This window comes from Centrocercus urophasianus, unplaced genomic scaffold (assembly GCF_019232065.1).
Source record: "Centrocercus urophasianus isolate 14NV4802_14NV808 unplaced genomic scaffold, USGS_Curo_1.0 seq_30, whole genome shotgun sequence".
Taxonomy (NCBI): domain Eukaryota; kingdom Metazoa; phylum Chordata; class Aves; order Galliformes; family Phasianidae; genus Centrocercus; species Centrocercus urophasianus.
The window spans coordinates 1569525-1595243 of record NW_024884867.1 but is presented as its reverse complement, the minus strand read 5'-3'; the positions used below and the strand labels follow the sequence as shown (position 1 = coordinate 1595243).

General features: G+C 43.4%; 1 protein-coding gene across 6 annotated transcripts in view; it reads right to left on the bottom strand.

Moving 5' to 3' along the window:
* MTMR3 (myotubularin related protein 3) overlaps nt 1–25719 on the bottom strand; it is a 74592-nt gene that overhangs the window by 36487 nt on the left and 12386 nt on the right. For 4 of the 6 annotated variants that reach the window (XM_042828968.1, XM_042828966.1, XM_042828967.1 and 1 more), the window contains exons 3-6: nt 9955–10030; nt 5005–5082; nt 4530–4619; nt 3172–3288 (exon numbers count right to left, since the gene is read on the bottom strand). In XM_042828968.1, the coding sequence (XP_042684902.1) occupies nt 3172–3288; nt 4530–4619; nt 5005–5007 (210 nt within the window). In that variant the 5' untranslated portion in view covers nt 5008–5082; nt 9955–10030. Of the gene's footprint in view, nt 1–3171; nt 3289–4529; nt 4620–5004; nt 5083–6339; nt 6443–9954; nt 10031–25719 lie in introns of all 6 variants that reach the window. The other 2 variants (XM_042828964.1, XM_042828965.1) reach the window with 2 other exon arrangements.

Genomic DNA, 25719 nt, shown 5'->3' with positions numbered 1-25719 from the left:
CTGCAAAGTTTGAAATTTTCTTAAGGAAAGCCAATCAACAGAGATCAGCCTGGGAACCAAACCTCTCATGTGCACTGAGATATCACTGTTGTGTCTGCATTTTCATCCTGTGGATAAATGCAAGTCAATGGCTTTTTAATGCCATAATCCCTTCAATTTATGCATGGTCTAAGGGATCTTTTGTTTTTGCATTTAAAACACCACATTCCTGTTACTGCTCAGCTCTAGGAAATTATCCATGGAAAGGACTTAGGCATACAATTCTTTTCTGCAGTGTTGCAGTGTGAGCATTATCAACATTTAAATGTATTTACTTTCAAGCACAGGTGCAGCAAGTGATCTAGCAACATTGTGCTACTTACTGAGGTTTCACAAGCATGGTTTGGACAGCCAGTCTATTGAATTGTAAACAAAAAGAGAACAGTGAGGGACAAAAACAAAGACTGGGAACCCGTTTTTAACTGGATTCCATTTCCTGCAGGCAGTTTTGCATTCCCTGGAGGATCATTTCTAGAGCTAGCACACAGGAACACTCCATCTACTTCGAGAGGAGATGCCTGCATGGAACAGCTGCAAAGGCGTTCATTTTAACAGCACCATAATCCAGACACTCACTAAGGATCCTCATTCATACACACAAATGCTTCTCTCTGCTGAGGTGGGAAGGCTGACAGTAAGCCTGATCTTAGGATATTGATTCTTACGAAAATGATTGAAAGAAGATAAAACAATCCCAACCTAAGGAAACTTCCCTTTTTCCTCTTGTAGAAGTTTTCTGAAGAGCTCGTGATACAAAACCACTACAGAAATCAAGATGAACACAATCAGAGATCACTCAGTGAAGAATCCCTTTAGAAAATCACCATCCCATCAACAGTAACAAAAGTGCTTATTATTCCAAACTTCAGCAATTTACATGTGGTTCCTAATTACTGCTAACACCCTTCATCCTTACAGGTATTCCAAACCCTATCTGCCTTTGGTCCCATACTACAGAATCCACCATAAGTCATTAGTGATGGCCACAGAGAATTAGCAAATAAACCGTATTCTACTCTTCCACCTAAAGTATCTAATTGAATCTTTCTGGTTAATGATGACATCCAAAGAAAGACTAACAAACCTTGGAGACATCAAATGGACTAAGAGGGATAAAAGTCAGTGAAGCAAAATTAGCATGGTAATATTTATACCATTTTATGTACTTCTTCCTAACTTCAAATACTTTATTTAAGAAAACATCAGTTTTTGTTACTGCTCATAAATATTTAATTGGTTACTCTTCAAAATTATTTTCCAGTTATCCTAAGGACAGATACATCAGTGCACAATTAGTGCCTTCTCTAATAAAGTAACTCAGCCATTTCCTGGCATTCCTAAGGACAAACTCCCAATTGCAAGAGCTACCCTTGTTTCTCAGCTCTCAGCTACCTCCTGTTACACATTCAGTCCCTTCCTCTGCCACAACATTCAGACTCCAAATCAAACAAAAACAAACAAATCTAACACTAAATACCGCAGCAATAGAGAAAATTCAGCCTTCAAATTCATGTTTCTACCACAAAGGACTCCCACAACACACTTTCCTCCTGACACATCCTCCTGCTGTTGCCAACAGCTCGGTGGGAAGCAGTGGCCAGAGTGCAGTTGAGCCACGAGCACCTGGCTGAACCTTGGCTGCTATTCCCATGCACAGACTGAGTCCCACATTATATTCCTGAACCACACAATAAGAAATGGAAAGCAAAGTTATTCTGTCTTCATGCATGCATGCACACAAACTATCTTCCTTGTTCGGTCAGCAACGAAAGACAAGAGCCCTTAGTTTAATTTTTGCCTTCAGAAATGTTCTGCCAGCATTCTGAATAACTGCCATGTTGAGAAATTATACCTTGGTTTGTTGGAATAAAGCACACACCAAGAATTTTAGCACTTGGTGCTGTATGCAGACATTTGCTAGCCCAGCAGATATGCCTTGCATCCTATATTGAGAGCTCATGAACTCAAAGGGCACTTAATGTGATTAAGAACTATGAGAGGCACATATAAGCCTAAAGAACAGAGCCACAGGATTAGAGACAGTGCAAAACAGTGAAGATTTAAATGATTAGTAAACATTTTTTTTTTGCAGAATTAAACATTTGGCTCTAGAAACAATAAAAGAACAAGTTAAAATTGATACGACATCAAAGTTCTACCAGTTACGTGCACAGGAGACCTCAGTGATGTTGCACACCACTAGGATGCACATGTCTCAGTGCAGCACATGACAGGCACCTGCCTTCTTTCCTGCTGCCCTTGCTTTGGTCAGCTTTAGAACAACATCCAGCAGTTCTGGTGTTCCACACTTAACTCAGTAATTCAATACTGACACCTGGCAACTAATCACCACTACCAGAGGCAGGAATGGTCTTGAACTAAAGAACTGGTGGAAAAACCCATCCTGATGGGAGGGGGAAAATATGTCCAGGTTGTTTGAACCTATCTTGCTGGTTTCATCAAATGTTTGCAAAAACACTTCTGTGCCATGTATAATGTCCCAGTGAATTCCACAAAGTTTACAAGTTGTATTATAACCTGTAAGACAGGAACATGTCAGCACCATACTAAGGGATTATACAATGCTCACTGAATTCATTTTCACATAAAATCTATTTCTATGATCCTCAGGAGCAAGATATGTAACAGTTCTTAAGAATGGACGTACAGTTCTATTAAGAAATGCACAGGAATCTGAAAATAAGGTAAAATTCACAAGTCTCTCACATCTGTGACACTATTGACACTATTCAACTTCAGGCATCAAATTTTAGAAGCTACTCCAAGCAAGCCATGAACTTGGCTTAGATTCTGCAAACAGCCCTCTGGAGGACCCTGTTTGTTTGTCCACCAAGTGCATGCAGAGCTTAGGCAGCAGGTATGGCTGACAGCCACCCGTACAGGGAAGAGAAAGCAGATGTGAATTACAAAGCCGTGCTTTCAGAGGTGCTGAGCAATCTTTTGAATTCCAAGCACACCTTTCTACCGTGTTAAAAACATGATTTGAACACAATAAGGAGATTATTCATTACTCAAACGTGAAAAGGGAAAATCACTGTATTTTCATCTAATTCTCTTCTTTGGATTGAGTTCAAAATACCTGCATTGCTGTAGCAGCACAATAACACTTACGTTCACAACAGACTCCTTGAATTTGATGTGAAGTCTGTAATTAGAAAGTGCAATGATGGCATCCTCTGCTCGTCCTACATACTCTGTGCTCTCACCATGGAGTTCAATGAACGGGACCTTCAGAACAGCAGGAGAAGTCTTTTAGAAAGCATTTATCAAAACACATCCCTCCTGTGAGCATCCACTCAAACACACAATAACAACAATGCAAAATGAAACACCCCTGAGAACCCAGTCTAGCTATTGTTAAAATAGAGAACTGCAGCCTTTTTTTAAACAATGCCCCAATTTCTCACAGCTTGCCTGAGTTGTATGTGCTCAGTCAGTAAAAAGACTGCATTTTTATGAAAAAATTGGCAAGCAGTCCAACACTGTGATTTATGCCCTTGCTCCTTACTTAATAGAAAGTGACATTTCCATCTCGTTATTAAATCCATCCTAAATTAGGCAAAGCATAAATCATGCATAACCTTCTACGCTGCAGCCACCCCAGCACCCACTAGCATTTCAGACTGGAAACTTGACTGCTACACAGTGCAAGGCAATCAATCAAATCATAATTTTGACTCTCATTTTCCACTGCTAATATGAAAATGCTTGACATGCTGCTGCTTTAGAAGTTGGAAAGAAACTATACCTGCAACTTTCTGCTGCACATAAGAATTGCAGTTGTTTAAGTAAAAATAAGATTTAAGCACAGTTCAGCTGAGTTGAGTGAAAGGCATGCCAATGCCCCACTTGAAACTAACCTGGTTTTACATCAGCTTAAGGCAGTTAAAATATTTTCTATTACCATGAAACACACTAGCTCTTTAGTTAACAGAAGGAGATCTATATGGTTAAATCATCTGAATTAAATTGATTTCACCTGAAGTTCAGAAAAATCAAAAACCAAACAAAAAAAATCTACTTTGTGCTACATAAGACTCCTGGCTTTTCTGCAACAGGAAGCAATGGTAGAGAACCCAAGCAGCAGCGTGAGGTGCTTTTGCTATTTGTTTGCTTAGGTTTTGTTCTTGCTGGGGCAGAGGTTGGAACACAGTTCTCAACTATGAAATAAAAACTTTCCTAACACCGATAAAAAGGGATTATTATTAAATTCTCAGTGCAGGAAAAAGCACTTGAAATCACAACACGGGTACGTGGCTATGCTTTTCAAGTACTGAGGAAACTTCTGCAATGTAATGCACAAGCTCTCTGTTCCAGCCAATATTTGGAGCATTTGCACAGGAAGTGTTTTTCCCATTACTGCTATTTGCTCCCATTACTGTGCTGATTCACAGAAGAACATTCCACAAATACACGGCTCAACAAGGGCCACTGTGATCTCAGCTGGCAAGGAGAAGCATGGTGATTACCTGAAGGTTCTCATCCTCTCGGATCAGCTGCTTCCTGGGAAAAATCTGATTAGCTTGGATGCATTCAAGGCTGTGCTGAGTCTCTTCATCCTGAAAAACAAAGCTTTACAGTTAACCTCAGCACTGTCACTTAATGCCCCCCTCACCACACAGCAAGCTATCAATGACCAAGGAAAGGTCAGAGACAATGGACTGTTTAGAGAACACAGATTTCAGTACCTTACTGAAGTTACCACACTTCCAAAGAGGAGCACACAGACAACTAAATACATTAGAAACTGATTTCCTTCCTGCAGCCTGATTACCAGTCATGAAGAAGAAAGCCTTGTATGGGTAATAGGGGGGAAAAAAGCATTAGCTTAGGCTAGTTTAACAGTACACTTCAGATTCAACAGTCCCACATGTAAGTATCAATTTCCTAATGCTTTTTTAGATTTCAGCCTATAGAGGCTCTTGATAGAACACTTTTGCTTACCATGACAGGCCCTGGGTAGGAGGAGAAATCCTCGTCTTTACTCACAGTACTTTGAGGCTCGTCTTCACTTATTAAAATCTGAAAAACAAGAGAAGTGTAACAAATTAATTTTGCTTTGGCAAATGAAAACAAATGCATTCGTAAAGCTGAGAATTCAGCTATTAGAAAATCAGAAGCAAGTAGTAATTAGGAAAAGCTGAAATCCATATCAACTGACTCTCCTGAGATACAAAATTGTTTGTAAACTTGTCTGGCTCCTTCCATCCATACTGAAAAAATCACCTTTGAGTTTGCTGCTGGAAACGTAGCAGCCCAGCATCAGTACTTACAGCACTCGATTGATGTCACTGAAATACGATGTGTTTCTGTCTACATCACCCTGAATTTTCTCCCAAGCCATTTGCAGATGGTGGTGCATAAACAGACAGGTTATAAAACTCCAGGAATCGCTGTGATCGTTTACAGAATCACAGAATTTCATGTGATGTCCAATACAGGCTGCTCCTTAAGCAATTCTGTTTCAATTACAGCATACAAATCACCGTTCATACGTGGGTTCTTTGATAGATAGAATTCCTCGTTTTACAGTAATGCCTTACTTCCTACATTCAAAGATACACCAAAACAGGCATTTTCTTACACATCCCCTTCCAGGAGCTCCAACTACCCATGTACTTGTGCCTTGCTCTCCCCACTATTTAACAACCCCCCACCCCATCTCTTAAAACATGGAGACTGCCTGAAAATACTGAGGAACAGACAGCCTTGAAGTTAATGCCATCCATCCTACAAGGAACTCGGTGACTACAGCAGTTACTATTTGGATTTTAAGATCTGTTCTAATCTATCAAGCTTTTGAATTCACCAAATTATACCCAAAATTCCTGTCTGTAAAAGTTTGGAAGCCAGTGGGAAGACTTTCAAAAGGCAGGCAGGTGCCAGGAAGTGCCTGTTTGAATTCTCAGAAGCAGGGAGGCATCAGGCTGCTGTGAATTTCTTGATATAATCCAGTGGGACAAGACAGCTCTCCTGAAAATATATAGAAGCAATTGGAAGACAGGTCTGACTCTTAGTAGTTGTTCTTTTCATTTTGGAACTGCTTATTAAGGTGTTCTTAATTTGATAGAGCTCAATGGATCAGTAAACAATTAGATCCCTGGGAGCATCAAGGGCCTTACCTGCGTCTCTCAAGTCTGGCCTGCATATAAGAAACACTGAAATTATTTTTGAACTTTAAAATTGCAATTCAGCTGCTTACATCAGTGGAAGCTTTAGCTGCATAGTTTCATTTCTTTCATCAGTTAACTTGCTAGTAATTAGCAATTTAAGTTGCACCTTTTTTGGCCTTTCTTCATGGTTCCTCGTGTGTTCAGGATGATAGATACTAACAGTAGAGTGCGATCACCTGGAACTGTATTCTGCCCTCACAGGATTCACTCTGTGGATAGAAAGCTTTAGATTCCAGGCTGATAGACATTGTATCATCTTATACTTAACCCATCTGTCTGCTTCTTTTTATCAGTGTTTTTCTGGTTTGTTTCATTGTGTGTTTAAAGAATTAATACAGTATTTCAAAGTTTTGGCTGTTTACATCAAATAAAAGATTAAGGAGTTCAATGTTTCAGCAAGTTCAGTCTGTTCTCAGTTCACGTCGCCCCACTTCTAAATATATTTGAAGTTACCAGTGCAACATTTGACACAAAATCACTTGGCACCCATGGGCTCACCAACATGACAGCTCTGCAGGAAGTGCTAACTGCACCCTGCACCCTGTGCACAATGTTAGCAAAGGGAGAAGGAGCAGCAGATGTGCATAGCACGAAATTAGAACATCCCACTGTGTAAATAAGAAATCTCAAAGGGATGAAAAATGTGTCCCCAAAGCCTTCATGTCCCCAGAGTAGCCAAGAAGTAACTCACAGAGGCTCACACACAGGTTCTTAATCCCACACTTAGAATTCCACAGCTTGCAGAAGGTGTTTCTGAGCTGGGAACGGGGCTCTGGCACGGTGTTAAGCTGGGAGTATCCAATCCTGCAGCCATTACTGCTACTTTGGTAAATCTCTGAACAAAAACTCAAAGCAACCCTGTTGGAGATAGGTGGAAAAAACTGGAACTCTCCAGTTTCTCATTTTGAATACTTCTGTTAATACTGTATTGCTCCAGGTACTAATAAGCAAAACCTGATGGAGTCCTGATGGGAGTCCATCCTGCATCATAGCAGCAGACAGTGAAACCCCCTGGATGTTCTCTACAGTACAAGGAAATAAAGAGGTGGTGTTATGGGACATTTCAGAAGTGAACATGTTCTAAAATAAGATACACTTAAGATAAGATATCTAAATAAGATAAGGAGTTTAAATAGTTAGAGATAACACTTAATAAAAAAATATGCTGTATACAATACAGTAAAATGATTTATTCACTGTGAAACTATGTTTGTGTTGGACTTAAAAATCCCAACCTTTTCACAGCTAATACAGACCACAGAATTCCACCCCCTGCATTCAAAACAAGTGTTTGTGCTCAGCTCCGACATGACGTGGTTCTTCACACATGTTATGCTTTGCTAAGCTTATCTCCCAAAAAAACAGCGACTCGTGACTCGAAGATTCCGCGAAAGGAGGGGCTGAGCCACTCCTCAGCCACAGCTGGCTTCACCTTTGAGCCTTGGGTTCTCTCACACTGTGTGATGCAGCACTGCCCTTGAGCTCCGAGCTGTCAGAAATGGGCTCCTGCTCCATCAGACACAAAATGATGGTGGCTAAGTCACAGCAAAGATTGCAGTAACTTCAGGGCTCGTTCTCTTGCTATAATGCAGACTAATGATGTAGAAGATGGGTTTAGAGCTAAGATTGAAACATATCTCCTTCTCATCCTTAAAATAATAAGCTTACACACTCAGCTCTACAGCCTGATGGAAGGGCAATGAAGACTCCTCCAGAACAGCAGCCATTGGTGAAGTCATTAAAAACCCACATCTCCAGATGGATCCATCCAGACAGCGGAGGTGTAACTACAAGAAAGCTTTAAGCACCATCAATAAAGCCTTCTGATCATAACAAAATAGGAATTCGGGAAATTCCCGCCAGTACAATTAGCAAAGGAATAGGAATCTAATTAAAAGGTGAACTTGATAACAAATTTAAAGTATGCTGAGTATCACTGATGAAAAGGTTCAGCATACTAGACACCCTGATGTAAACAAAGCTGTTCTTTGACACTGCCATTTGATTTGATACAATTATTTTAGAAGCTAACTGTACAACCATGTAAGTGTTCAGGGCAGCTTAGAGAAAGAACTCCCTCATCCAGCTGTGACCCTGAAGTCCATCACGAACAGGCAGGGACTATTCAAATTACAACAGAACAAGGTTCTTGTTCTAATTACTGCACTCAGCTGCAAAACAGCTTCTATTCATGGTATGGTGGTTTCACATGCATGCAGAATCAGACCTTTTGAGGTGAATTTTGGGAAGGCAGCGCGGAAAAAAAATGTTGGTTTCAGCTTTAATCAGGATTATCAGAAATAAACTGTGATGCTGCCAAGATAAATGGCACAAGAACTTATAAAGCTGTTTGTAAGATGAACACAGGCTGCACATTCACACTGCTGAGAGGTGTTGGTGCAAAGCTTCAGCAACCAGAGTGCTGCAGTTATAAAAACTGCTGACAAAACCAGCAGGGAGTACTGCTTTATGAGAATGGATTTCATTGATTGGATGGAAACTGAACATTCTAAATGCAATAACACCACGCCAGTACTTCTTGATCTCACGATCACAGCATTGAGCAAAAGGGAGACATTCCCAAAAATGAAATGGAAATGTCTAACTAACCACAAAAACAATTTCCTCAAAGGCACCCTTGGATTCAGGCTTCCAATTCCATATAGGATCACATACAAGTACTACTTTATAAACAGTGTAGTGAGATCTGCTTTTATTGTCAGACACAACAACTTAAAGCTCGCAGCCCAAACAGTTGATGATGTTCTCCATGTATGCGGTGCAGAACTGGAGAGCCCCATCACAGCAAACGGGTCGCTCTGCTTAATCCCCCACCCTCGTGCTCCTCTTGAAAGGACAAACGATTGGTAAAGGCTGCAACCTCTGATTATCCAACCAGAATGGGAACATCTTCACCACCTCTGATTAAGACGTGCCTCAGGTCTAAATTATATGCATAATTAGCACCAGCAATAATCACGTGTTTGCCAGCAATTCGAAACAAAAAGATGAAATAAAGAAAGATCATTTACATCAACATGCATTTAAATATAGTTTGACTAACATAGTATAGCAAGGAAAACCAGAAAAAAAATAGTACAAAACAAGTAACTTTCTTCCCTAGATGTCACCTTCCAGACACTGAATTCCATCTCTTTTCCTGTAAACAAAACGGAGTTGACCCTCAGTGCCAAACCAGAGCTACTCTGCATCACTGCTGTCCTCCTAAAGCTCCAGACAGAAAATGCAAAGGTTTTGACAAAGAAGCATTAGAAAATTGGAGGGCGAAATATTCAAGAATGTGACCTGGTTTTGGCAAAAGATGCCTCTGTTTACAAAGTGGAAACACTCCTTCCTTTCCACAGGAGGAGGAAGAAAATTATCTGAGATAAGGGCAAATGCTTGCTTCCCACATTTCAATGCCTGACAGCAGGACTTACCTCTGCCCTGGCACTGCACACACAAGTCACTGAGCAGCTTTGTGAAGTATTTACTGGTGCAGTAACCAGTAACTCAGCAAAGGAGAGGCAGACAAAGAATCATAGTTGAAGACATCCAGCAGAACTAGAGGAGTTGTTATTTCTTTTAATTGCACATTGCAAATACCCACTCAGCAAAGTACGCATATGCTCATCTAGCATCTTAGAAAATGTTTTCACTCAGAATAATCAGTCACAGCCAACAGGTAGCTTGTCTTACCAGAACAATGGGATCAGCTTACCAAAGGAGAGATGCTAAAAGTCCTCTTTGCCCCAAACAGTTTCAGGCGTTACTCTTCCAATACTTCACATTGGCAACTGCAAATAAAAAGATGCTACTTTAACACAGAAACCTTCAGTTGGAACAGCAATCTTAAACTGCCAGCAGCTTAGACAAGAAACTTAGCAGCTACTGGTAGCAAACCACCACCACAAATGAGTTACATGGAAACATGAGTTACTAAGCAGTTCTTTTGTAAGAGATCCAATCCTTTCAGTACAGATTATTAAAAGCAATTTAATTTTACACTGAAGTCAGTGTCCCTTCACCCCAAAGACCTCCCTCCATACTGTGGTTACTGCCCAGGTACTTGTGGGCAAAGCTACAGAAACACCAAGGTGACCAGCAATGCTCGTGCACCAGCACTCATTACAAGCAGCCCCATAATTGACGACATTCCACACCTGCTGCGAGAACAATTACTACCTCAAGAGAAATAAAATAAATTTAAGCATTAACTGGCAAATGTACATTTGTCCAAAAGGCTATTAAACACTGGATGTGCTTCGCTCATACACAGTCACTTCAGCAGGGATTCAGAGCTCTTCCACCTCATCCAAACAACCACTCGACAGCGAGAGTCACACAGGATGCAGAGCTCTACACAAACACATCCTGACCCTAAAATCAAAGCTCCAGACAAAGACCAACCGAATCCTAATGCACGTGAGCAACCAAAGCAATGAAAGACCGCTCTCCTGTGTGAACCAGCTATGAAAAGGTACAGCTCATCAGGAACAATAATTTTATGTGATAATCTCTAAAAGCATTGCTTGGCTGCCTGCAGCTCACAACCAGCAACCTAAACTGCAATTCCAGCAGCTTTGTGGCCTGCTAACTAACCATGGCTCAGGAAGCAAAAAAGGAAGCTGTCTTACTTTCAGCTATCAGGCTGGTCCTACAAGCTCAACCCTACAACTGCTTGGCTGTACAAAGTCACCTTTGTTGGCAACACTTAACTAGTTCCTTAAACAAAAAAACCTATGGAGGCAAACCATGCAACTCATGAATGTCTCTTCAGAGAGACTTTTCTGGCCACGTCCATGGTTTTAAATAGGCAAGACATTTAGAGCAGCAGGATGTGGATGGATTTTGTATGCTTTAGGTCCAAGAAAAAAATGCACAAAATCTGCAGCACACTTTTTATTGAATTTAATGAGGTTTGCAAGAAACCACTTGGTCTCAAGAGTTTTGTAGAGAAGCTTAGAAACAGGAGAAACTGTTCCAATGTAAGTGTTAATAATTCCACCTCATTTGTGCCAGCATTCAGAAGGCAGTGACATGCTCACTAGCATTCCTCCTGCAAGGCACAGATAAGGACCTCAAATGTTATCACTTCCTAAGTCAACTGCAGCCAAAACGCAAAGGAAAAAAGAGGGGCTGTAAGCAGAAACATTACTATGAGGTTACCACCACCTCCAGAACACTGCAGGGAGGAGCAGCCCCAGGCACTGGGCTGTACCTGCTTAATTAACACCAAGCAAATCTAAGTTTGCTACCCCACATAAAGGGCAGTGTGTCCTCACCCCTTCCTCCGCATGGCCAATCCACAACAGAAAGCACAGCCTCCAAGATGGAAAAGGGAACACAGCCACTTCCTTCAGTAAGTCCTACAGAGCCTGACGTGTCCAGCAAGGGAGAGGTGTCACGTCATCCTTCTTACACTGCCACACGTGCTCACAGCTGGCTCGTTTGTTGGGGTTTGTTAAACACAGATGGGGCTACATTAGGATGAGCACACTGAAAACTAGAGTCAGTGAAGTTGGAAAGAAGCAATTCTGCTGTCTGGCTCTGGTGCTTAAGGCGACCTGAACTGCAACACCTGAGCTTTCACTGGAAACCATCCTCGCAGGATCCTGCTCTGTTGGTTGTTTCAGGATCTTGGCCATTATGTAAACAAAATGGGAGATGTGCACATTCACACAGCTCTTTTTTCTTTTCCTCTTGGACGGTTCTACACAGAAGCAGAGGAGGTGGATGAAACAGCAACCACACAACAATAGTGAGAAACAAGTGACATAATAAAAGATAAAACATTCTGAACAGTGCAACAAAACTCTCAAACTCCCACCCTTGGAGACATTCCCAACTCACTGACCCTTGGGCAACCTGACTCAGCTCCACAGCTGGCCCTGCTCTGAGCTGGGTATACGACTACATGACCTCCAATGGAAATAATACCCCAAGTCCGTGACAGGGTGGTTCTTTACATTTATTTAAACAAAATAGTGAGAAATAGTTGTGAAAAAAAAAAAAAACCCTTAACTTTCAAACAATGTTTATTAAGATAGGACAGCTGTCACTTTGGTTTCTTCACAAAAAGGATGCACCCAGCAGGAACAAAGAAAGGTATGACCTCAAGCATCCAGTGCAATGACAATTCTGCAGGTACCCCCCACCTCCCACCCCTCTGCTGAAACACTGCAGTTCTGCTTTGGCTGTGCAATGTCACAACCATATTATGCAAGTGTGGCTTCTGGTAGAAGTTCTCCATTTCTGTTTAACGTTCTGCACTCTGTTCCCACCAAACCTAGCTCCCCACTGCCTCCATTTCCTCTTGCACCACACCACACACCCACCAGGTTGTTGCTTTTGTTCATTTTCTGCTTAGCTTCAGCCTGCATTTTGTCCATGGGCTGCTCTTACTCTCTTCCCTTACATACGCTTCCCAGTACAAATTAGCTTTTTCCCCCCCTCCTTCCTTAACCCTGTTCCTAGCAGTACTTTGCTCCTGTTCCTTAGCAAATTCTCAGCCACCTGCCTCTGGGGAGATGCACTCATATTGAGGCCAAGAGACCACAGAGGAGCTGAGAGCATCACGACTGTAACCCTGCTGCTCCTGAGGCCAGGGAGCACAGGGCTCCTGCCTTCCTCACAGAGCTCTTTAAAACACACAGATGGAGGACGAGGAATGCTGAACTTCCAGACCATGTGTCTTCCTTAACTTCTCCAGCTTAAATAACAATTTCCAGCTTGAAAAGCAGTTAAATGTGATGGAAGATGACCTAGAATGAACACAATACAGGAACTGCAGAGTCTGACTACTTAATCACTAGTGCTAATAAAGAAAAAACTGATCTGGCTTTAGAAGTCAATTTCTCCACGATCGATGTAAAAATTCCACTGCTGTTTATTCTTAGATGGAGCTACAGTATATTCTAACAATTAGGAGACTATTAGGAAGAAGTGTTTGTGAATAGCAAGTTGTGTCATCATTCTTCACAGATCTCAAACAATGCAGTAGGCTAAAACACCACAGCATGCCTGAAACCAAGACGTAGTCCTGTGGCTACGTATTCCTTATTCCTATGTATTCCTTATTCTGCTTGCACAGCACACAGGTAACACCTACCCACAAGGATGGAACTGCTGCACAGACCAGTCTGCACTGTGGAGAGATCCACAAGGATGGATCTGAATCTGGAAGCTCACAAGATGCACAATCCTGACACAGTGCCTGAACTGGGGAAACTGGGCTAGATTTGTGGAAGTTCTAAGCTACAAGAATACCATCTACGCTGGGAGGAAATAGTGCTATATAGTAATCTTTCCACTCAAGTGCTGTAACTTCTTGGTTATTATATGAATAGTAGCTACACTGCAAGTGATGGAACTGAGAACAGCAAGTGAGCAAGGCTGAGACCAGCCAGCAGGAGTTTTCACAGGCAATGGCAGAACAGCACAAGGGGAATAGTTTGTTCCTCACACTCCCTCATTTTTCCACTAACATCCTCCGTGTCCTTTTGACATGAGTCAATTCTCTCTCCCTTTTTAATTCCTTTCTAAAACAACAGTAGCAAACAAGTACAACAGGGAGGTTGTTATTCTAAGCGCCAGAGGTTCTACTCACCCTTTCAGAACACCCGTTCATCTTTCTTCCCCCTCTCATCTCACAGTGTTTTTCTTTCATTTAGCCCTTTCTGTCACCCAAATGATGACAGAGGAAGCTACAGCTCCAGGAGCAGCATTACACAACACCTCCCAGGCATCCTCACACACTGCCTTTCCCTGAGTCAATGCAACACTAGAGATTGAGAAAGAATGCAAAAAGAATTGTGGAAGCTGGATGAATTAACCCAATTTGACCTGAAGACTCCTTTGGAGTCTCATGGCACTCATTAGATCTCGTCCCACTGAACTCCTTTCAGGACATTCTACACAGAATTACAGCTATTGGTTTGTATATACACACACTAACCTCGCTTTCACCACACTTCTTCTGGCACATAGCTTTCAGAACCTCTTTAAGAAAAGACCACTCTGTGCTTTTGTCATAAGACAACTTTATTTAAATACCAAACACCAGCAACGAATAAACGTTTATTCCTAAAAGCATTAAGTGGGTTGAAGTTATTACAAGGTGTCTGTAACAGGAAGCTCAGTTCCCAGGGGTGCAGCCAGGAGCTGGCAGGCCACCAGGAGGCTCCTCTGCCATCAGCACCTATGACCACAGGCCTCTGTTTTACTGCACCTCGAACGATTCAGTGACAGACCTGAGTCTTAATCCACCAATTCCCAAGTTGCCCAGATAGCCTGCTCTGTCTGGAAGAGCCTTTGGGTAAGATGCTACACACCTTTGCTACTACAGAGGAAGAAAAGGCCATTTGAGAGGTGCAGTGTTTGATGACTTCCACAGCACTACTTCGCACAAGTGTGGAAGCCGATAATTTCAAGCGGCCTACACATTAACTCTCTGGAAAATAACGATAATCTTCCAATGGGAAGAGATTGTCTTTTTTAAAGAAAAAACTAAGTCAAGTTCCCTGAAACATGATGGGCCATCAGAAGGGGTACTGCTCCCACAGGCCTCCCCAAAGCGCTCCCTTCCTTACCTTCACTGATGGACATTTCTTATGCCTTGCGACTTTCTCCAAAAGCAGTCCAGAACGGAGTCCATAAGACACAACAATGTGGTCCAAAGAACCACCAGCTGGCTCTCTGCACCACATGCAGAAGCACCACTGCTCTACATTGGTTTATGAGGCCAGACCAGACGCTGGTTCAAAGCACAGCCCACTCTGACTACGTGACATTAACTACTTGCAGGCTCTGAGGCAGCTGAAGAATCACTTCAATTCCTGCAGAAGTGACATTTCCTTCGCAGAACAAGCGCTTTAACTCATCTCTTAAGCTGCTATTTACATATTGCTCTAAGCATGAAGTACATTCTTAAGTTGTAGATTTTACGGTTCCAATACAGTCAGGAGACTCCATGTCCATCAGAGCTCTAAAGCACACAGCCTGCCTGCCTGGCAGGAACTGAAGCTGCCTTTGGGTGTCACACACCTCAGTGACACTGCCAACAGCAGCACTGAGCTCCAAATGCACAGCTGGGCTCTCCCAGCCAGCCTGGAAGGGCAGGCGCGTTTGACCACAGCATTAGTACTGTTTGCCTGCAGTGTAAGACCTGGAAGTTCATTAATATAAGAAAAGCATGAGTTCAAGTAATTCTTCGGATCTGCAAAACAAGCCTGGTAAGGTAACAGAACCGAGTAATGCCGTTTGAAGAGCTGACCTAAGTAGACAGCCAACTTTAAAGAGACACCCCTTTGTACGAGCTGACCACCTAAATTCCCACTTCAGGTGTTATTCAAAGATCAGGTTAGCTTTTCTAGGACCACAGGCAGCTGTTCTCTACAATGCGGTCCAAAGACTTGTTTGGGTAACATCCACAGGATTCACTCTTCAACCAGACCCTTAATGTGGAAACACAGTACAGAAAAAGCCAAGTTATGAAGAGATAAAGCCACGTATGCTGGCACATAAGGCCAGAAAAAATTGAGAAAGCAAACATGAGCAGCTTGAGTGAGTGTAAGAACCTTCCTGGCAGCCACTGACCCGACAGCAAGTCTGAGTGTAAAGGCAGGCATGATTTACCAGAACAGGTTTCTCTTCTCCTTACATTTGAGCTGCTAACCCCTTGCAGATCAGAACACCTCACTGCAGCAATCCATTTTCAGTTTCAACTTCTCTGGACTTTCATTGTCACGTTCTGTTAACAGCAGAGCTCTGTGCAGAGGGAGGGAAGCCTTGCACCAGCGCTGCCCTTCAGCTGGGCACTGAGGGAAGAGCTTCATCCCCCTGTGTGCACTACGAGCTGCACGGAGCTCAGATGCCTTCCCTAATTAAGGAGGTTCCCTATATTTAGATCACAAGGGACAAACAAACTGGTTTGGCTGATCTACCAGCACGCTGACTCTAGAAACCCTACTCAGTGTCCGTTCTTCGGTCAGTTGGTTCAGTTCACCAGAGCCACAAGAAAAAAAAAGAGTAAACACCTCTTATCATTAAACAGCCTTAGCATCCTCCAAGTGTTACGACAGTTTATTCCATCTTTTTCCACTCATGGAAAGCCAGTTACTGCCAGAAGCAAGAAGTATATCTGGCTAAACAGTGCTGCTCCTTTGCAAGTTGTGCTGAAGGCCAGGATACAGGACTCAGATGAAATGAAAAGCAGAGGGAGTCAGCCTTCAAAAGGGTACTACAAGCACATGCTGGAAAAGGACACATAGGCAAACATGTATTGAGATACAGCAAGGAGCTCTGGACAGCCAAGGCTGTACCTTTGCCTAAGACTAATCAAATACCAAGGACTTAATGAGCATTTGTACTTCTCAGCAGGGAGGCATGAGGCACAACAACTCATCCTGCATCCCTCCAGATACAGATTGGAAGCAAGTTTTAACGTGCTTCAACTCCTGCAGCCAGCTTCCAAGGTTGGTTACACACTGAGCCTACTATTTGAGTGTGACACTCAGAGGTCTGGGTAATTCTGTCCGACCAAAACTTATACCTCCAAAGGCACAACAGCAGCATTTTAGAACAGATTCGCTTTTCTCCCTCCAGTTCCAGTAACTTCCAGCTACTGAATGGAGGCAGTATGCTCAGATCTGGGACATGCCAGAACAAAAAATAGTTACCCTTTGTGCAGCTATGCTCAGCCAGGGAGGCTGGGTTCCATCATGACACCCTAGAAATCTTTTCTTCATATCACAGCTTCCGTAGACCAGCAGGTCTGTGAGCTTAGCACACACCGTACTTGCAGGGATGTTCAGAGCCAAGGAAAATTTACTTGGATTAACAAAACATGCTTACTCTAAAAAGATAAACAGCATGAAGCCAAACACATCCAGGCATTTCAGAGAGCCAACAAAGGACATAAGGCACAGATGTACCAAAACTGTGCTTCAATCAGAGCTGAAGTTCTACCACAGAACGTGGTCTGACACGTCCATGTCCACCAGCAGACACTCACTCTCCCTGCTCCACGTGTAAAGTTAAAAGCCCAGTGACCTAAATGCTCACATTGCCTTCAGAGGTTACAGATATTTGCCTCATTTGATCAAAGCTCAGGTGTTGCTGCCCCTTTGGAAGTAGCATTTCCACGGTGACATCAACCAATACAGATGGGTTTATCCACAAAACAAAGACTCAAGCCAGGCTCTCCAATCTGCCCGCTCAGATCAGCACCCAGTTCCATACTGCTGATTAAGTTTTTAGTGGAAAAAGTACAACTCAAGTACCAGATATTTCACCAAGGGCCCTCTAAAAATGCCCTCTAAAAGAGGGTGCCACAGGTAATGTGCCAGTATAGACACTCCTACAGCACTTAACACCGCAGCAGCACTCCTACTGCTGATACAGGAATGCTCCTACTGGTATACACAGCCCGTATTCCCAAGGAGCTCTGAAGGCAATATCCAGAACACACTTCCCCCAGAACTCAGCTCACTATGGATGCATCCAAGGCAAACAAATGCTGCCTTCTCACTTGTTTTCCCTACAGAAACTTCTTCCTGGCAGATCTACTGAAAAGAACGCTAACAATAACAAAGCATTTTTAAGTGTTTTATCCTTAAAAGAACACTCACTCCTTCCTAACCTGACTCCAAGTAAACCTAGTTAAATGAGAAAAGCTTGGCTGTAATTAAAAGAAACCATTAATTGAAGAAAACAAGAAGCTTGGGCTCTTCAGCCTAAACAGTGCATCCCCATCTTTCCAAAGCATTACAGAAGTCCAACAGTTACTGATGCAGCAGGTGAGACAGTTTGCATTTTAAATGTTTTCATCCCAGATTTTACACAAGACATCAGTAAGCAGGAATCTTCAGTTACACACTTTGTTTTGCACCGGAATCTCTCAGCCAGCAAGACTTAACCTTCTTATAAGGAAATAAAGACTCATAACCATCTTCAAACACATTTAACACATTGTCTTCAAGTTGTGTTTCACAAAGACATGCAAGAATATGTGCATGTTAGTCCATAAGCTTGTTTAAGCACGAATATAGTTCAACTTATACATGTATAACACCTGAACTCTTGCCTTGGTCTTGTCTACCAAACAGACACGACCTTCAATCCCATTCACTAAATGCAGCAAAGGTTTTTGTTCTTGAATTTGAAGTACTCTCTGGCAACTGACTGTATGAAAGCAAGGAAGCATTTGTACCTACTGAAAGGACGTCAGTTTTAAATTTATGAGGATAAAACACTCAAGTTGTATTAATGTAGATTAACAAGTAAATCAGAAGAGTAGATAAAGAAATGAGGAGTTTAGTACTTGGGTGTGGAGATGCAGTTTACTGCTCTGTTCCCAATGAAAATAGCAAAACACTGCCATCAGCCAACAACTCGTTTCGTGTCACACACAAGCAGGCAACATACGAACAAAATACTAAGAAACTCAATTTCCTCAAGTAATTGAGGATCTCCTTAAGGCCTTATCAGCTGTCAACTTTGTCCACGTGCAAACCAAAAAATGACAAGTTTCCTTCTTCCCAAAATTACAAATAAAAGCTGTGTGCAGCAAAGCATCAGGTTCAGGAAAACCACAGAGGAAGCACTCCTTCTGAGGGGCTCAGATAACACCTGATGTCTGTGCTGTTTGTAGTCCCAGGAAGAAGATTCAACGTTCAGTTACAAATACACAGTTAATTCTGCCTCTCTTAAGCTGAAAGGGCAATGGCACATCTGGCCATCACTTAGTGCAAGCCCCTGCTTGGACACAGCTCCAGTTAGATCAAGTGGCTCAGACCTTGGACAGACAGGGCTGATCATCTCCATAGATTCCTTCCAGTCCACCTGTTCCAATGAGGTTGGACCCTTAAGAAAATTAAGTGAGGAAAATCAGATAAGAGAAGCCTTCCCACTGAGCAGAGGTAGGAAAAAAAGCAGAGCAGAACACGGTTCAGAATACTCGAGCCTACCTTGCTTTCACCAAGAGCATTTTGACGCATCACATAGTTGGTAAAATACATCAATCTAGATGTGAAATCAAATTCTACAAGCAAGGCGTGCTTTGCTGGCAGATTTTCTGGTCTAGGAGTTAAGGCTGATACAGGCAGTCACACAATAAAGACAAAACAGATCCATGCTTCAATTCTCCCACTCCCAGTTGACACCCGCATTATATTAAATATTGGTGCAGCCTCATCTTGAGTATCCTGTGCACCTCTGGTCTCCACAACACAAAAAGGATGTTAAGGCCCTTGAAAGCATCCAAAGGAGGCAGCAATGCTGGTAACAGTGCTGGGAGGCACATTCTGAGAGGAGGGGCCGAGGGCACCTGGGCTGTCCTGTCAGGACACAAGGCAATCTCACTGCTCCCTGCTGTGTCCTCAGGAGGGGAACCAGAGGCAGCAGGCTGTGCTCCTACTGCCCATGGCAGGACATGTGAAAATGGCACAGAGCTGCCTGGGGAGGATCAGACTGTGCTCTGGGAGAGACTTACTGACTGTGAGAGTGGTCAGTGCCAGGAGGTTTCCTAGCAAGGTGGCTGGTGTCCTGTGCTTGTCAGGGTTCAAGAGGCATTTGGACAATGCTCTCATTACCACGTTTAAGTTTTGGTTAGCCCTGAGGTTATCAAGCAGTTGAATTCATTCTCTGTACACCCCTTCCAACCGAAGTATTCTAACACTAATGACATGGCAGATATTTCACCACTCATACACAGTGAGAATCAGCTTGCTGTAACTCCGTTTTAAGATCACAGAATCACAGAATCACCCGGGTTGGAAGGGACCTCAAGGATCATGTAGTTCCAACCCCCCTGCTTAGCAGGGCCACCAAACACACACATTCAGATCAGGTTGCCCAGGACCCCGTCCAACCTGGCCTTAAACACGTCCAAGGACGGGGCATCCACAACCTCCCTGGGCAGCCCGTTCCAGGGCCTAACCACTCTCCTTGTATAGAACTTCCCCCTAACATCCAACCTAAATCTTCCCTCCCTCAACTTGGATCCATTTCCCCTCGTCCTGCTGTTGTCAGCCCTTTTGAAGAGTTTACTCCCTTCCTGGGTGTAGGTTCCCTTCAGGTATTGATAGGCTGCAATGAGGTCACCCCGCAGCCTTCTCTTCTCCAGGCTGAACAAGCCCAACTCCCTCAGCCTGTCCTCATAGGGGAGGTGCTCCAGCCCCCTGATCATCTTAGTCGCCCTCCTCTGGACCCTTTCCAAAATCTCAATGTCTTTCTTGTACTGAGGGCTCCACACCTGGACACAGTACTCCAGATGGGGCCTCACAAGAGCCGAGCAGAGAGGGACGATCACCTCCCTGTCCCTGCTGACCACCCCTCTCCTGATGGAGCCCAGGATCCCATTTGCAATATGAATATGAAAATATGAAGAGCGCAGTCAAGGACTGCATATTAGGAAACACAAACACCATCACCACCTGCAAAGCATCAGCTCAGCTTTATGAACGATGCTCAGCTCCCTTCTCCATCTCTTCTTCCCCATACACTCCCTCCTGCTCTTACAGGGAGGACATCCTCTGAACACAGATCTTTTATTATATTCATTTTACTAACCAATGAGGCACTACAAATAAAAATCAGTCACTCCTACACAGCTCATTTCATAGCATCTCTTCAGGTGCTTAGAACACGATGAGTGCCACGAGCCTCACATTTTCACACTGGCCCTCACAGTTAACCAGTATTAACGTATCTAAAAAGGCTGAAAACAAAGCACAGGAAGAGTTCAAGGCACCAAGAAGACCTTGTTTTGGTCTGGTTCTGGTTCCTCAAATACTCGAAGCTTATACACTATTTCGCTTTATATCCAGCAAATACAGCTCCCTCCAGGTGAGGGTCTGTGCTGCAGAAGTGAGCAGCCTGGTCAGCTAAACAACGCCAGGCAGCTCTAAGAGCTCCCAGTGCTCAATGTCCAGCACCACGATTCAGAGCAGGGCAAGGACACAGCCACATCTTCAGGCAGGCAGCCATCGTCCCACCCATTACACCACCACCCTGCTGCCCATCCTAGATGAAACTGCTACTCCCTCATCCAATGCTTCTACAAATAGCAGACAATGAAAGGCTGTTGGGCTGCCTAGCAGTTCTGGATTACAGACATCACAACAACTGCAGCCTCTCCTCACAGATCACCTGTGTGGACAAACTTCTGAAGCCAGTGCATTCAGAGCATGAAAGATTGAACAAGCATTTGCATCAGCACTGCTTAACCTGATTATATTCATTTATTCAATTGTTCGATTCAGGTAAGTCTTTTTTGGAGAGATGAATTCCTTGGCAAGCCTTCAGAATTGCCCAGTGCTCACACTTAGTATGGTAACTTGAATAACAGCCACAACCCTTCATTAGGAAGTTCAGGTCATCAAGAACCTGCACCAAAGCCAAGATGAGTCACAGCCAGCCCTCACAGACCCCTTAAAACATTCAGCACTAAAGCTGGGGGTACAGTGGCCTGTCTTCTTTTTTTTTTTTACTTCATAGTAGTGAAAATCCTGCAGCAAAGCAGGTCATCATTCTTTGCTTTTAAGCTCCCTTGCAGAGTACTATTCAGCAGGAGTTTAAACCAGCATACATGCAGGGGGAAGACATGACACTACCATTTCAGAGAGATTCCAATTTCATGTGCTCAAGATATATTAGTGCAAATACTGAAAGACCAGCAAGCTTTCAACAGGCTCCTCTACAAGCAGTTCTACACAGCTCAGCACACTGCCTTTCTAAGTGCTTTCACTGCTGCAGGTCCACCAGTTCATTTGCTGGGCTCCCTTACCTGCCCTGAAACACTTCCATGCTGGGCTGAACATTACATCTCTATGCAGCCACTCAGCAAGCTGCAGCCTTCACACAGAGGAAAAACTTCACCCAGCTTTGTGCATTAGTTAATTCTCAAATATCTTCACGCACAGCCTACCTCCTGGAAGTCAAAACCATTCAGTTGGAAAGTCAGTAAGTGCAATACACCAAATACACCACATAGCACCTGCCTCAGCGAGGCACTGCCGCCATGTATAAGCTTGGTCTGCCACAGCTTTAACTCTTGCTTATCTTAACAAAAGAGTGCCAGAAGTCTTATGCAAGTTCACCTCTAGCATGTTTGCCATCCTTAGGAGCTCCTGAATGAAACGTGAGTTAATGAATAACACAGTGGGAATTATTTCATTATCCTCATGGTGAAAGAGAGCCATCTATTTCTTGGATATGATGTCAGACTTGAGAATCAGCCAGTGAGAGACTTACTCAAGCTTCCACTGCTCAGTCACCTGCTATGCCAGCAGTATTCATAGTGAGAGGCCTGCAGACTGCACTGACAGCTCAAGCAAGGCTGCCAGAGCATGAAGCAAAGCTACTCTGAAAGCAGCCTTAGGAAGAATTAAAGCAACAAGACACAGAGGAACCGAAGCCTGCTGTTTTGCCTCCACAGGAAAGGGAGGAAAGCAGGGGGAAGGTTTTAGCAGTTTAATGTATAGGTCTTACACAGGCATGGAAATGCAGCTATAATAGCACATCAGTAATAGCACATCTTCACTTACTTCCCTCATCTCCAACTTTACATTGTACTGCACTGTCAAAAACTCACAACACTTACAGGTAACTCCGAAGCAAGGGACAAACTCCCCAGTCACCGGCAATTCTGTCTTGGAGCACTTCCAGACAAGTGATGGTCAGACAGTCCAGCTCTTCCAGGTTGACCAGGCAGTTTAAAGACAGTATTTAAAAACATATTTTACTAATTTCCTAGCAAAGTAACTTAATGTATCAATTCTCAATGAGATCAGGTAGATATGCTAGACAGCATCCTTCAGATAGTCTGACTCCTGGGATACAAGTCCCTTCCCATCCAGAACATCAGTACATTCCCTTTAGCTTAAGCAAACAGTTCAGAGCAAGCTTTGGGACAGAAGCAGACATTTGAACAGTCAGACCAGCGCATTACAGCAACCTGCAGATATACTCGCCTCTAACACTTCAGCAAATGAGGAATAAGAGAGTGGAGAAGAAAACTGGGGAAATCTAAGAAAAGGAAAAGCCAGAGAGCCTGAAGCCAGAACCAGAAGGTGGACTTGTAATGCAGGTAGAAACAACTGAAGTGTCTTCCTGACACGGCACATGCAATGAAAGCACCCAGAGCAAGCTCTGCAAGTAGTTTTCCTACACAGAGCACAGAAACCAAGACGCATTCTCATTTGAAGGAGTCAGATTTTCCCATAAAAATCTGCAGCTTGCGGTCACTTCTGAAGAGCCACACATTACTGAGCTTGTATAATGCTTCAAAAGCAAAAGGAGACTCGTACCACACGCTCCAGCTCACACTGAGGAAGCACTGCCTTCACGTCCAACGTGTGCTGCTCTGTCATTCTCACGTGCATGCATATGTAAGATGTATTCCTAATCAGGAATCAAGTTCTGGCATCACAATTACTCTGTCAAGAATGCAGTGCTGAAGTATATTTAGAACGGTTCTGCTAACACGATAGCTAACCACCATAATGATCTTAAAGGTATCCAAGAACTCAATAAACCACTATTGCTCTATAACCAATCAACCTACTCTGCAATAACTGCTCAAAATACAAGCATTTCAGATACGATGCTCATTCCACAGCAGCACCTCTGAAGAGAAAAAAATTAACAGGACGCACTATCAAGAGTTGGCTCCGGGGCAAGTTCCTGCTATAGCAGAAATCCCTGAACTGGTGGGGGATCAGCATCACCACCCAGCATCTCTCAGTCAGGAGCACTGCGTGCAGGTCTGTCTGAGCCTTACAGCAATCACCTGACAGGCACTCACTGCCATGCAGAAGCAGCCTTGAGATGCTTCCCTCAGTTGGTGCCCATACGCCCATCAGCTGAGCAGCAGAGCATACAGCTGTGCTTCAGCCTGCAGGGCTGGAAGCAAGAGAGTAGAGAAGGTGAGCACACAGCACAGAGTGAGCTAAGAAACAGGTCTGAGGCAGTGTGCAATTTAAGAGAGCAATGAAACAGAACCGATGCCCTAACTTGGGAGGATGGAAGCCTTAACAATTCTGACTTGTAAGCACGTGATTAAACTTAAAGCAGGAGCACTGTACATTCTCCAGTGAGTCAGCTGTTATATACAACATCCAGCTGAGCTCTTTGGAGCTTCTACAGCAATCTTTAAGTTGTTATGCTAAGAAAACTGTCTGAACTATCTGCAGTCAAGAGATTCACCTTTACTAGAATCATCCTTAGTGCCATACTCATATTAGCTGAAACTGAGACCAAAAATAAGATGCTTCTCATCTAAAGCCAGATGCTTGTATCTGATCTAGCCTCCTTTTCAGAAGGCCCACATCCCACCAGTGATTAGTTCTGACCCACTCTGTACAACCTCTGCGAGAGAAAGGCATGTGCTTGACTACATCTGATTTAGATGGAAAACGGCAGCACGTGTTCTTAACTCCCCAGTTTCCAACCTAAACATATCTAGGCAATTGCTATAAGGAAGCAAACAAAATCATCCAGACAGTCTGGGGAAGCACCAGCAATTAAAAAACTCAAGTGGACACCAAGCATGAACACCAAAGAATGTGAAGGAGTAGCTCAGCTGCTCCCTGTATTAACATAACAAATAGCTGTTATCCTCAGTAGTCATAAGGTCACAGCAATTCTCCCCACACATATCAAGCTTTTGCATGCATTACCTAGCTGACTGAAAGTCAGTTACAAAGGAGATCCTCATCACCACTCCCATTTTCTCCAAGCTTAAAGATTAAATCAAGCATTACACGATTGGAATTTTCATTATCAGGAAGTCGCAATAATGTTTATTTGGTTGGCGTGTCCTTCAATATGATAGCTCAGTTTAATGCTTTAACAATTATTACTGCTTAACTAAGGTAAACACAAACAGGCCTGAAAAGCTTAAAGTAAACAGCAGGAAAACTAAGCTCGATTGCTTTAGACTGAATACATCATGATCACCTACAAGGGTCACGGAAATTCTCACGTGGGCTGAATATGCATCAGAAGTTTCAAGTCCTGATGTTTGGAGCTTCCAAAAACTGTGAAAAAAGTTACACAGCAAGGTAAAGATTCAGACTTCTTGGTGCATGCAGACAGCTGGGGAGCTGTGCAATAGCAGCGAGGGAGAAATGTTTACAGTAACATAAAAAGGAAGAACTAAAACCTGGATCTCCAGGATATTCTGTCAGATTCGCATCGTGTCGGAAAGAAAGCACCAGTAAGCATATATGATTCTCTGCAGAGTTCACCAGAACTGCCCAGCTGCTGTTTCTACAGAGCTTCACAACTGAAGCTGCATGACCTACAAAGCAGCCCTGTCCCCTGGTATCCACCAAGAAATACCTCCAGTCCCACTGTTCACCCCTATCCGACCGAGGAAAAGGCTGCACCAGGGCTGTGATGGAAGACAGCAGTGAGGCTCAGCACGGCACAGCTTTGTTTCACAGATGAGTTGCTGGAGTCATAAGAGAAGCCTCGCTAACTT